A 13,178-nucleotide genomic window follows, 5' to 3' on the forward strand; every position below is an offset into this window, starting at 1 on the left:
TTCTTTCACAGGTCAAGTGCTCCAGGAACTGGGTTGCCCTGCTCAGGCCAACCTGGGCTCACCATCTGCATTTGGTGTCATGGTCCCAGGATAGACTCTAGAATCAGTCTACCAGGCTCAGAGAGGGATGTTACCTATTTCTTTGTGGAGGCAAAAGAAGTCATTACCTGCAGGTTTGGAACACGAGTGTCCAAAAAATGCCCAATAAATAAGTTACAACTAGCCTTTCCCCAAGAATCTCCAACAGTCCCGCTCCTACTTCTGGTGGGCTGGGACTGGAACCTCCCCTCAATGTCCTGCCACCTACCTCCTTGCAGCAACCACAGTTTCCAGGGTGGGGCAGCTTGCCTCCCTGGAAGCTGATGTCTGTGCTTGGATGCCTCCATTCCCTTAGGGCATCTCTGTGTCCCTACGTGTGGAAGTAGAACCACTACCTGACATTTCTGTAAGATACCTTCAGGGGACTACAGTAGTGACCGAACCCTGGCCTCCTGATGACCCCTGCAGAGATTTGCTAGCCTAGAGGATGATGTCCACACTCTCCTTGCTGGGGACAGCCCTGGGAGATACTGCTTCTGTGCAGAGGGTCTGGGGTGGGCTGTGGTCCTCATTACCGTATGTCATCTGTGATCTCTGGGAGGCCGGCAGAGAGGGTCAATGAGCCAGCCACACGGACTTAGTTGGAGCGACCTCTTTATTTTAGGCTGAGTTGGTAGCCATTTGGGAGCATATAACAGTCAGGGTGCTGACCCTTGGACTCTGATGTTGGAGAGGCTGTATAAACTATGTGTTGGCCAGTGTCCTGAATGTTCACTGTCCCCAACCAAGGTAACCCCAGGACAGAATGTCCTGGGCCTCAGTAGGAGGGAGGCTCATATCCCAGGCATGGGCCAGCAAAAGCGAGCAGGGCAGTCACTGCCTGATGCACAAGCAGCCTCACACTGCCTACACCCAGTCCTCTGGGGTGAGGGTGAAGCTCTTGTCACTGACTAATAAGAAACTAGCTCACACACACTTTTGCTGTTCCAGGAAATTAAAAGGGTATAAAACCAGACTGCCCTGGAGAGGCTCCCAGTGCCCATTTCTGTGTTGATCCCCAGTAGGGGCTGCTTAGTGTCCATGAGACCAGGCCAGTGCCATCCAGGTTTACTGGAGGTCTGTCAGTGTTGCAGGCTCCCCAAGGAACAGCAGCTACAGATTTCTCCTAGGGGTCTGAGAGGCAGGCCCAGGACAGGCCAGCTTGACTCTGCCAGCCATGCCCTGCTGAAGAAGAGGCACTACCCCAGGCCTCCAGGATAAATGTATGGTTGGGAAGGTGGACAAGAGTGATAGAGAGCTGCCACAGCAGGCTGGTCCCAAACTGGACATCTAGTACAGCTGTGGAGGTCCCGTGGCTCATTTCGTCTGTGAGGTCCAGCCACCACTACTTGTCCAGTCGTCCCCGGGACAGAAGTTCCACATAGCTCAGGGCACTCTGCAATGATGTCAGGCAGTACCCTTCTTCTCCAATCAAGTACCTTTGTGGGAGTGGGAAAAGAGACGTGTGTCACCTGGAGGGGACAGATGTACAGCCGAGCCCTCTGGAGGGCAACACATTCCCTATATGCTTGGACAGTGATGTGGCCACAGCTAAGGGAGCTGGGTCAGGGCAGGCCTTTCCCCATTGTCAATCCTGGCCTATTATGGCCCTGAGGTGTACACTGTTCCCCAGGCAGATGCTATGCAGGTGATCACCTTCACTTCCTGTCTAGGGTCTTCTGAAGGCTATGGAACACGCTCACATGAGTGCCCTATGCAAGGGTGGATCTCAGAGAGCTGGCCAAAAGTAGTGGTAGGGCTACAGGCCTCCTTTGCAGCTCCCACAGCCTGTCATAGCCACTGCTTCAGGTCTGGGGGTAAAGTTCCCTTGTCCCCCTTGCCCAGCTCTTCCCCACCCTGGGGAGTGCCTGTCCGTCTCCTAATCACCCACTAGCCTGGGGCCCCTTCCTACCCTTCATGAATGAATTCCTCCAGGGCAGCACACTCTGACACCAGTTGGGGGAGGCCACTCCTCAGCACCACGAAGGACAGGATGGGCAGCAGGTCATCGGCACCACTGCTGGGCAAAGGCAAGGCGGTCAGTGGGCCTAGGGACACTCGCCTTGGCTTTCTGAAGCCTGGCCAGATTGACTCCAATTCCTGTACTCCCACCCCCCAAACAGCGCAGGATCAATGGAGGGACACACTACAGCCTCTTCTGATTTCCTAGTTGGCTGTGGTCTCACAAGCTTTTAGGAGTTAGGAGCAAATGGCAAGACTGGATGAGAATCACCTCTGCAGTAGGCCCTTTCAGCCCACCTCAGGAGATGTCTCGGTACACTAGTTAGGGACACATGAAGAGCCTCTTTAAAGAGCATGGGGAAGAAGCAAGGAGGCAGCTGGAACCTGAGGCTATGGCTTGGGTCTGACTACTTTCCCGTGGGTCAGGGAGGCTCCCCACACCACCTGTACCTGCTCAGTGTCCTGCCACCTACAGGGACAAGATTGTCCCCGTTGGGGGTGGCTTGGACCGAGGCTGTGATTGGCAAACATTTAGCCTGGGAGCTCTTTTATAAAATGGTAACAAGGGCAGGGGAAGCAGGCTCTGTGGTGAGGATGGAATAGCAACCCAACCTTAGAGTGGGAGAGAAGTATCTGCCCCTCTTTTCCTTGGGTGGAGCTCCTCATGGGGGACCTCATACTTGATTCTGATATTTACTTGTGGGACCCCGGGTGCAGGCCAGGGCAACAGTCCCTCGCTGCAATGATAGGTGTCAAGGCTGATCCTGGCCCTTGGGACAAGGTGTGGCAAAGGTCAGAGGTCATGTAAGAGGTGTGGGGGACACTGACTCTAGGTCATAGGATGCAGTTACAGCTGCACTGAGCAAAGCTGAAGGCAGGCTCAAGCATCCCAGAACCCAAGGCTGTGTGGGAAGAACCTGCCCCATCTTGCATGTGCTAGATCAGTGCAGGAAAGGGGCCTCACTTTGAAAGTGCTCCTTCCCTGCCACCTCTAAGCATGCACCTGGGGACCAGGCAGGCCCTTCTCAAAGAGCAGCTCTCCGTCTCACCAGATTAACCAGGGTTCAGGATCCCTCGGATCCCTTGGCCTAGGCAGCGGGCACTGCAAGAGCAGCCTGTCCAGATGGACTGAAGCACACGGTTGAGGGGTGGGAGCCCTTTTCCTTGCCCTGTCTCAGCCCGGGGTCTCTGGCAGGAATGAGTTTTATTCTGTAATGATGGCATCTGGGGCTGCTGAGGGAAGCAGGGCCACCTACAGGGCAGGAACATAAACTAGTACTGGACTCACATGGCAGCAGCAGGGGGCTGGGACCCAGCCTCAGGCCTGGCCTCTGGGGCACGGCAGTAGTCTTCCGCACAGATGCAGATGACCCGAAGAGTCCGCACTGTGGCACAGAAAATGGCTTCAGTGGGGTGTGATGTGGTGGTAGGTGAAGAGGAGGAGTTAGCAAGGGCGGGAGGACTTGAAAGGCCTGGTGTGAGGGAGACTACGCTGTTTCCTATATCAAGGGGTCTCCTGGTATTGCCCAATCTCTCCTAATAATGCAGGACTGGAGAAAGCTGAAGGTCACTGCCCCGTATTTGCCTAGTGACAGGCCTGTAGGCTAGCAGGGAAGGTGCAGCCCCATCTTCCACCTCTCAAACCTCTGGGCCCCTCAGATCCCCGCACCGATGCACTCCAGCTTCTTCTGGGGGCAGCTCTCCAAAACTAGCAGCCCCAGTTCCTGGGTCGCAGTGCAGTAGGGGTAGGTGGAGGCTTGAGCCTCAGGGGCACGTGGGAGGAGCTTGGCAGGGATGCCAAGGGCTGTAGGGGATGCATTTCTGTACAGCTCCATGCTCCTGTTCACAGCAGCCTCCTGGGTACGGTACACACTCCTAAAGCAGAGAGGCCAGGCTCAGTCACCATGGAGACACTGTTCCAGAGACAAGCAGGGTTGTGGCTGAGGATCTCTGGAGCTCAGTCCTATGAGAGCTGCACAAACGGTCACTAAACAGGGAGGTGGGTACAGCCACCTCCAAACTTTTAGCACCCGATACAGGTGTATCAGGATCAGACAGCCACTGAGACACTGGGGTGGAGACTCCAGCTCACGGGGATGGGGAGCTGGCTGGAGGCAGTACCTGTAGAGGGCTAGCAGCAGGGGCCACAGTGGGGAGAAGAAGGGCTCCTCGATGCAGGCCAGGCAGCGGTCTTTGGAGGTGGCTGTATTCAGGCTTTCGAAGGCCAAAAGAGTCAGCGAGAGCAGTCTGTCTGCCAGAAGCAGAGTTGGGAATATGGAAATGTGCTACTACCTGCCCCTCTCTAGACGCTCTAAGTTCAGACTCAAGGCGCCCCACTCCCCAGATCCAGGTCCTGTCAACTGAGCTGTAGCATCTAGGCTTGCCGGGGTTGTTCCACTTGGCTATTCTACTTGTTCAGTCTCCCATACCCACCCCTTGTCTATCCTATGCGGCATATGGCCTGGGGCTGGGTCTTAGCTCTTCTTTCTTGGGGCTGACTTGGTCACACACAGCTCCCATGTAGCTGAAGAGTTTGCTGAAGAGAGGGGATGATGGCCCCTTTGTGAAAAGGACTGGCTCCCAAGTCTATAGGAATCCCAGGAACTTTAGAGTACTGAGTAAGACCCCAGGCTGTTGAGCCTTCCTCACTGGTTCATAGATGTCTAGAAGCCTTGGGGCAGGCATGGCCAGGCCACCTTGTGATCTAAGGCTGTGATAGGCACCACTTCTCTGACTCCCATACCAGCTCCACCCACTACCTGAGGGACTGGGGTGTGCTAGGGCTTGCCCTTCTGGGCTAAATGCTTGCTCCTATGGGGGTGTGGGTGGACACTGGTCTTTGCTGTCCAGGGCAGCAAGTTGCACTTGAGGGCTGGTAGATGCAACTGGAGCAGCTCCTGGTTGGTGCCCTGCACGCTCACCGATAGCATTGTGAATGTCCTTCACTGTGCTCTTCAGGCATTCCAGCAAGGGCTCCCTCTTTGCTCCCGGAGTGTGTGGCTCAGATACAGCCACAAACTGCTCCAGGTCCTCGAAGGAGCTGTCCTTGTCTGGCAAGTGGGATGAAGCCTCCACCAGGGGTGAGGAAGGCCCTGCTGGGCTGCTGTCTGCCTCTCTGTCCAGAGAACCTGAGTGGAGTGTGGGGGCAGAAGGTGTGGAAGGAGGTCCATCCAGAGGTCTTGGGGCTACAATGGGTTCTGAAGGCGACAGCATGCAGTAGAGGCTCTGGGAGGATCGAAGTCGCCGGCTCCCAGGAGCCAGTAGGCCGTTGGCTTCTGGGGGTAGGGAGCAGCAGCCTGGCGCAGGCGCAGCACTGATAGTGGCCCGGCTCACAATAGGGTACAGTGCACTGTATACTGCACACTGGAGCTTCTTCAGGAGCTGGGAGATTGGGTGATCAGGAAGGCTGCAAGGAGAAGAGCGGGAAGGATGCATTTGGGCCCTGAAGAGTCTACCCAGGTAGGCACTTTCTATACCCACCCATTTTTCTCATCTCCAGCAAACAAGTGAGTACCATAGCAGCCACCCTCAAAGCCGGGCAGGGCCTCAATCTACTTTTTAGCCTTAAGCTTAGAAATCTGAGTTCAATTCCTATTTACTGACCTCAGTCACCTGGGCGTTATGCCCTCATCTGTGGAATCACTTGTACAAAAACTGTCACACTATGAAAGATTTCAGAGAGGTAACGTCTCTGCTATCTTCTATTAGTGAATATCGTAAGTGTGATCCACCCAATCTAGAGAAGTGAATGGAAGCCAACAAAATCCTATCAGCACAAAAGGCTCTTTTGCAGGAGCCCCTCACCCCCCCAAGGCTCCATAGCCTAGCCTTTCTAACTAATCTCTTTTTTTAACTCTTTCCCCATTACCTAGCAGGAAGAACCACTGGCTGGGGGATGGGCTCTGTGAATACCTTAGCAAGTGGGAGACCAGGCTGGTTACTACTGACAGGTCCCCTGGGCTCCGCTTAAGCTTGGCTCTCCAATGCTTTGGCCAGTCCTGCAGGACAGAGGACCTTGGAGGAAAGCACAGTCGGATCTCCACAATGGGATGCCCTGCAAGGACTGTGTGGGGATGCCCTGGGGTGTGGGAAGGAATCGACTCCTAGGCCCACGTGATCCCAGTTCTGCCATTCCTCCACATGGACCAGTGGTACTCACATGGTCTTGCTCATACTCCAGGATGGCAGCATAGAGGGCGCGCTGCTCTCGCTCCTCTGGGGTCAGAGCAACTTGACTGCAGAACCTCCTGAGGAGGAAGACAAGCTGGGAACAGGGATGGACCTATGGGCTCAGGAGGCCCTTTCCAGGCCTCCCAGAATGCTTATGAGACAGGAAGGGGATGCACCTGTTGGCTGCCTCCTGAAGGCGCAGGCGGCGCTCCTCCATCTTCCGCTGGAGCTGGGGTAACAGAGTCAAGGGGCCAGTAGTGTCTGACCTGAGTGAGCCTCCACCCTTGCCCTGTGCCTCACCCACTCCATACTCCTACAATACCCTTGATGCCCCAAGGGTCCAGGTAGGTAAGGCTGCCTCTGCCCTCTAGAGATGAGTCCAGTATTGGACAAGGCCAGGAGAACAGCCATTAGTTCAAGAAGGGGCTGTTTCCAGGAAGGCAGGCTCGAAGGTGGAGAGCAGTAGTGCTGGGGAGGCCGGGAATGCAAAGCCTAAGGAGGTCTCAGGGGCAGTGTAAGGGTTAATCTCCTTCACTGCTGGGAAGGCTCACAGTCCCACACTTACCTGGCACCTGGCTCCTTCTCCCTATTCTGCCCCTTCTCCACCCTCAGCTCAAGACCTCACTCTCATCTCTCCTTAAGGATGCTGTCTCCTCTCTTGCTTTGGCGATCACCAGATTCTCCATCATCTGCCGCTGTAGAGACAGGGTCTAAGGAAAGGAGGAGGAAATAAATCCCAGTTCCTCAGTGCCTTGATCCTTCCCTGAGCAGCCCAACTCCTCTCTGGGCCTTGCTCACCAGTGATGTCTTCTGCATGGCCTGGCTGGGGTCCAGACGGGCCATCCGGGCCTCATATGTGGCCCTCAGCTTCTGGTTCTGTAAGGAGGCCTTTTCCAGCGGCGTTAGCTCCCTAAAAACAGTGACAAGCTGCTGTCCATGCACAGGAAGTCCAGGAATGTTCTAGTGACCTGAGCAACCATCCTCATACCCCTCTTGACCTCGTTCTAAGACCAAGATGAAAGAAGATGGTGATGAAGCAGGAAGAAATGCAGCGGGGAGGGTCGGGGACAAGCTAGAGATCTGTTGCCCAAACATGGGTGTTGGTAATGCTAGAACTCGGGGATTCTCAAGAGAAGCAGGACATTCGGACTTTTAGGAAAATCATTTACATCTGTGTCAACAACGTGGAACTCCTGGGAGTTACTATAGGGTTCCCAAGAGCAAGATTCATTTGCAACCCACTGAAGGGAGAGCTGTGTTTATTCAGTCATAAACCGCAGCACACCTCCCTGCTCTCAGCGTTAGCTGACAAAAGGTGTGGAGGAGACTGAGGGGAAAAGACTACATTCTGAAGCTGATGACTATATCCACCCCAGGGATGAAGCTGCACACAAAGACAGGTGGGGCCTGAGGAACCTGGCGGGTAAAGGTACCTCTGGGACACGTGGTAAGAGGGGCCTGATTCATCTATGTTGGGTTCACTGAGTTTCTGCATCTGTGGCTTGGTATCTTTCATTAGTGTAGAAAATTCTCTGCTGTTTTATCTTCAAACAATGCCCCCCACCCCATTATCTTTCTTCTCTTTCTAGAACTTAAAGAAACATGCTAGGCCTTCTGTCTTTCCTATTTTATATCTTGTTCCTGTGACATCTGGATTTTATCTTTGCTTATTATTTTCTCTCTTCATCTGTGTCTCTACTCTGTTATTACAAACCTGTACACATTTATTTATTTATTTATTTGTTAGTTTTTTAGAGGCAGAGTTTCTCTGTGTAGCCTTGACTGTTCGGGAACTTACTCTGTAGTCCAGACTGGCCTTGAACTCACAGAGATTCATCTGCTCTGTCTGCTGAGTGCTGGGCACAGACATGTGCTACCACTGCCTTTTTTTTTTTTTCGAGACAGGGTTTCTCTGTGGTTTTGGAGCCTGTCCTGGAACTAGCTCTTGTAGACCAGGCTGGTCTCTAACTCACAGAGATTCGCCTGCCTCTGCCTCCCAAGTGCTGAGATTAAAGGTGTGCGCCACCACCGCCCAGCTACCACTGCCTTTTAAGGAAGGCCTTGACCTCATGATTTTCCTCCCTTCACCTTCAAAGTTCTGGGATTACAGGCATATAGCCTCCCCTGGCCAGGCTAGCCACAAATTCAATAGGGTAGACTTGAACCTATGATCTCCTGATTCCATCTCTTGCGAACTGGGATAACAGGCAATAAAAGGAATCAAATGCAGGGCTTCATGTATGCTAGGGATGCACTCTACCATGAAGTTACATTCTCAACTATCTAGTATTTATTTATTATTATTATTTTGTTTTTATGTGTATGGGTCTTTTGCCTGCATGTATGTGTACCTTTTACCATGTGTGTGCCTGGTGCTCAAGGAGGTAAGAAAAGGGCGTTAGTTACTGTAACTAGGTTTGTTTTTGTTTGTTTGTTTCTTTCTTTTTTTTTTTTTTTTGCTGGCTCTGACTTTAGAGTTTCTTGTTCGGGTGCTTTCAAACTTGGTTTTGTATTTCTAAACAAAGCTCAGGGTTGTTTGAACAGTGCCTGATAACCATCTGAAATCTTCACAGGTCTGTTCTGTAACTATTATCTCATCATTTTGGTTTCTTTGTGGCTATCTTTGTTTGCCACTAACTTTTGAAGGATGAATTTGTATCCTAATGGAATTTGCATCTGCTTCTGTCAGGCAAGGGTGTGTCTACTCTGGGAACCACTTTGCTGGGCTTCCAGTCCCATCCACAGCTTTAGCACACTTCCCACCCTGACAGTCTTACTTCTTAGAGTTCTGTGATTCTGCCACCTGCAGCTTCTGGAAGATCTCAGGAGGCAGGAATGGGGAGAGTTTCCCTCCTTCGTCTGAACACACTCGGCGGTGTCGGCTGGTGGGCAAAGGCGTGGGAGGAGCCACAGGTACAGCTGGCTTCAGGCATATTCTCCCTGCAAGCCACGTAGAGAACCCTGGTCAGCAGGCTAGGGATCATCCCACAAAGCCGGTACCGAGAGCCCCCTTCTTTGAGTACCCACCAAGTTTGGTAGCTGTTGATTGGGCCCGTTCCAGACACTGTTCAGCTAGCTTCAGCATCTTTGAGGTCTCAGGGAGAACTGTTTCCCCACCTTCTAGGGAAGGAACATGGGGGCTGATTATGACTCATATCCTTGCTAAGAACAAGGAACTGTAAGTTAGGCAAGTTCACCCTTATTCATCTCATCACAATTCAAGACAGTATCTATACATGATTGGCAGCCAGGCACCAGACTGACTCTTGCCTGCCTTCTGGAGATGGCCATGGAGCACTATGGCTACTGAACAGAGAATGGGTGCTACAGACTGTCCTGGCCCACCACCTACTAGCTGCCCGTACCAGACTGACCCTCCCACGGGTGTTGCCGTGAGCTCCTCCACCTCCCACCTCTGAGGTCTGCGCTGTTCCCTTCCCTCCCGGGCCTGCTTCTGTCAGTAGATGCATCTTTTCCTTATACTTTGCCAAGACTGCCCAGCTCCTGGACCCAATCTCCTGTTTCCCCCTTACAACAAGCTCCTCATAAACTCCACCTTCTCCTCATTCCACCTCCATCTCAGCATCCAGATTCCCCCATATTGTCCTTACGCAGCCCTACTTTGTAAAGGATAGCAAGTCATTTGATTTTTTTTTCTATCCTCTGGGACATTACTCCCTTAAGGTTCCTCCTGCTAGTCCAGATGCCACAGTCTTTGACGTGTCAGGGCTCAGCTGAGCTCCCTTGTTCTCCACTAGCTCTCCCTAACTGTGTTCCTATGTCTAGAGCGTTGCTTGTATCTCAGACTTTATATATGCTCAGGGTGGAATTCTCTAAGTTTTTAAAATTCGAGACAGGGTCTCCTGTAGCCCAGGCTGGCCTCAAACTTCCTAGTAGCTGAGGATAACCTTGAACTCTTGAATCTCTTCAAGGCTAAGATTTCAGACTTGCACCCTATCCTAGAGCAATACTGACGAATATCTTGCATATCATCATAGAACCTTCATCTGGTGATGGATGGAGATAGAGCACTGGACTGAGCTCCCAAGGTCCCAATGAGGAGCAGAAGGAGGGAGAACATGAGCAAAGAAGTCAGGACCATGATGGGTGCATCCACCCACTGAGACAGTGGAGCTGATCTATTGGGAGCTCACCAAGGCCAGCTGGACTGTGACTGAAAAAGCATGGGATAAAACCAGACTCTCGGGCTGGAGAGATGGCTCAGTGGTTAAGAGCATTGCCTGCTCTTCCAAAGGTCCTGAGTTCAATTCCCAGCAACCACATGGTGGCTTACAACCATCTGTAATGAGGTCTGGTGCCCTCTTCTGGCCTGCAGGCATACACGCAGACAGAATATGTATACATAATAAATAAATTTACAAAAAAAAAAACAAAAAAAACTGGACTCTCTGAACATGGCGAACAATGAGGGCTGATGAGACGCAAAGGACAATGGCACGGGGTTTTGATCCTACGTAATGTGCTGGCTTTGTGGGAGCCTAGCCAGTTTGGATGTTCACCTTCCTAGATATGGACGGAGGGGGGAGGACCTAGGACTTACCACAGGGCAGAAAACCCTGACTGCTCTTTGGACTGGAGAGGGAGGGGGAAAGGAGTGGGGAGAGGGGGAGGAGGGTGGGAGGAGGGGGAGAAGGGTGGGAGGAGGGGGAGGGAAATGGGAGGCTGGGAGGAGGTGGAAACTTGTTTGTTTTTTTTTCTCCTTTTTTCAATAAAAAAAAAAGATTTCAGACTTGCACTACCGCGTTAGTTTACTCAGTGCCGGGGACCAACGGCAGGGCTTCATGTAGGCTAGGAAAGCACACTCTACCAAACAAACTAGATTCCTGCCCCACGGTGCAATTCACGATGTCGCCCCTGACACATAAAGTCGCCCATCCTCTGCTTGGAACATCCCCTCATGCTGGCAACTCACCATCAACCCTAGCAGGTCTGGTTGGTTTCTGCTTCAGGATGCATCTGAGGTCTCTACTCCTCCCCAAATTCCACTTCCAGCCAATACGTACAAAGCACTGCTGTAACTTTTTCTCTCGGGCTTTCAATGTACTTCTGCTGGTGATGCCCCCACTCTGTGTAGCTCTCTCTTCACTGCCTTGAGGCCGTGTCTTGACTCAATCCATGATCTATCTCCTAACCCATAATACTGCTCTTTAGTGCCACCATGTTCCACTATGATATTCTATACCAATGATAATGACCAGGCCAGAAAGAAGCAGGAGACCTCCAGCTCTGGGGACCATCAAGGGCTAAGATGTCCACAATGTTGCCATCACGAGAAGAAGCAAGTCCGCAAGCATACCTGTAGTGTTTTCCATGTCTTCCAGCAACGCCTGGGAGATGTAGTGGATGCTTCTCAGGTATTCCACGTATGCCTCCTGTCTCAGGGAAGAGAATGGCAGGGGTCAGGCTAGCAGAGGGAAGTGCCGACGTCATGCCTGCCAGGTGGATGGGGGAAACAGGATCAAGAGCGCCTGCTCATTTTTGAGAGACTTCTAGACTTCAATGATGATCTGTCTAGGAAGAGACAGTATCCCCACTGTCTAGACTTGAAGGAAAAAATATTTCTGTCTGAGAACAAAATCAGGAATTTCTCCCTACAACTTCTGCACTAGAGAGCTCCCAGCTGGCCACATATCTCCTTTCACAACCTTGCTCTGAAGCACCTGTAGGAATGGGGCTTCAGTCCTGAGGCCTGGGAAAGCAGCCTCAGCAGAGACACCGTTTTCCACTCTGTACAGCAAAGTCCCCTTCCTTGTAACTCAAAGACCAGTAGCCTTTCCGTGTCTTATGAAAAATATTTCCTGAAAGTCTAAGGAGAGAATTGGGCTCGGCTCTCAATCTCACTTTCTGGCTTAGGCTGTGAGAAACAACGTTCTCCGGACTCCAGAGCTGCAGGTTTTAACTGTGTGACCCCTGTCCTGAGCTCTGTGACAGCCCAGGACAGAATGCACTCTGGTATGTATGTGTTTTGTTTTATCCATTGTCAAATTACTCGTCTTTAACTCAACACTTCAGAGATTAGGATAAAAAGGATTTCAGGCAGGATTTTGGTCTTGTGGGGAGCACCTGATGCCCTAGAAAATCAACTTGGGGAACTGGACGAACACTGATTCTTCCTCTCCAAGGGTAGCTCAGGGTGGCCTGGCCGGCTCTTCCACCTGGTTGCCATCCTTTAATTAGCATTCATTCTCAGTGACAGGCCACACCCCTTCTGTGCCTGCGTTTCTTTACAAATGACCTTTGAAAGCAACTGCAAACAGACAGCAGCATAATGAATGAGCCAACAGCCAGTCTTTTCTAGATTAAGTCTACACAGCCTCCGTCAAGAACACACACACACACACACACACACACACACACACACACACTCTCTCTCTCTCTCTCTCTCTCTCTCTCTCTCTCTCTCTCTCTCTCTCTCTCTCTCTCTCTCTCTCTCTCTCTCTCTGTCATCTCCATCCTGGAGGGCTGCTTCACAGGTCCTTTGCAAAGAGAACCTCGGCTCTATTTCACCGACTCATTGACCAAATAAACGTGAGACCAAATACTGTTTGAGCTGTCCGAGGTGCCCGCAGAGCGGCCACAGCCGCCCCGCCGAGAGCCTCCGGGTGGGGTCCTAGAACTGTCGCGCGCGTCGGAAGCGCGATCCCCCTCACACGCCCGCCCTCGCCCACCACGGACCAGGTGCCTCCCGGAGCTGCCGCCGCGCCCCTCCCAGCCTCACCCGGGGCCGGTTGCCGGTGTCTAGCTCGATGGCCCTGTTGGCCAGTTTCATGGCGCTTTGCAGTGGCTTCGCCGTGCCGTCCCCGGCCGCAGCGGCCATGGCGCCGGGCGGGGGAGGCCGCGGCCACAGGGGCGGGGCCGGCGCCTCCAAACCGGAACGTGGAGTGTGCAGCCGAGGGAGTTGCGGGAACCGCACACTGCCGGAAGGGACCAAGACACACTTCCGTCTG

General features: G+C 52.6%; 1 protein-coding gene across 3 annotated transcripts; it reads right to left on the minus strand.

Moving 5' to 3' along the window:
- Positions 1–676: 676 nt before the first annotated feature.
- Vps9d1 (VPS9 domain containing 1) lies at positions 677–13,175 on the minus strand. 3 transcript variants are annotated; one of them, XR_012910974.1, is made up of 15 exons: positions 12,950–13,175; positions 11,528–11,603; positions 9,238–9,330; positions 8,988–9,150; positions 7,009–7,120; positions 6,858–6,920; positions 6,387–6,439; positions 6,200–6,287; positions 5,953–6,038; positions 4,962–5,446; positions 4,162–4,291; positions 3,685–3,915; positions 3,329–3,425; positions 1,991–2,095; positions 677–1,517 (listed from the first exon to the last, which is right to left on the minus strand). XR_012910974.1 is itself a non-coding variant. In XM_075977586.1 (15 exons), the coding sequence occupies exons 1-15, from the start codon at positions 13,046–13,048 to the stop codon at positions 1,424–1,426; spliced, it is 1,947 nt and encodes a 648-aa protein (XP_075833701.1). In that variant the 5' UTR covers positions 13,049–13,175; the 3' UTR covers positions 677–1,423. The 3 variants fall into 3 exon arrangements, 2 of the variants coding, with proteins under 2 accessions (XP_075833701.1, XP_075833700.1); XM_075977586.1 differs by having other exon boundaries at positions 3,710–3,915; positions 9,238–9,327; XM_075977585.1 differs by having other exon boundaries at positions 3,710–3,915.
- Positions 13,176–13,178: the final 3 nt, after the last annotated feature.

The sequence above is a fragment of the Microtus pennsylvanicus genome, chromosome 6 (genome assembly GCF_037038515.1).
Source record: "Microtus pennsylvanicus isolate mMicPen1 chromosome 6, mMicPen1.hap1, whole genome shotgun sequence".
NCBI classification, from domain to species: domain Eukaryota; kingdom Metazoa; phylum Chordata; class Mammalia; order Rodentia; family Cricetidae; genus Microtus; species Microtus pennsylvanicus.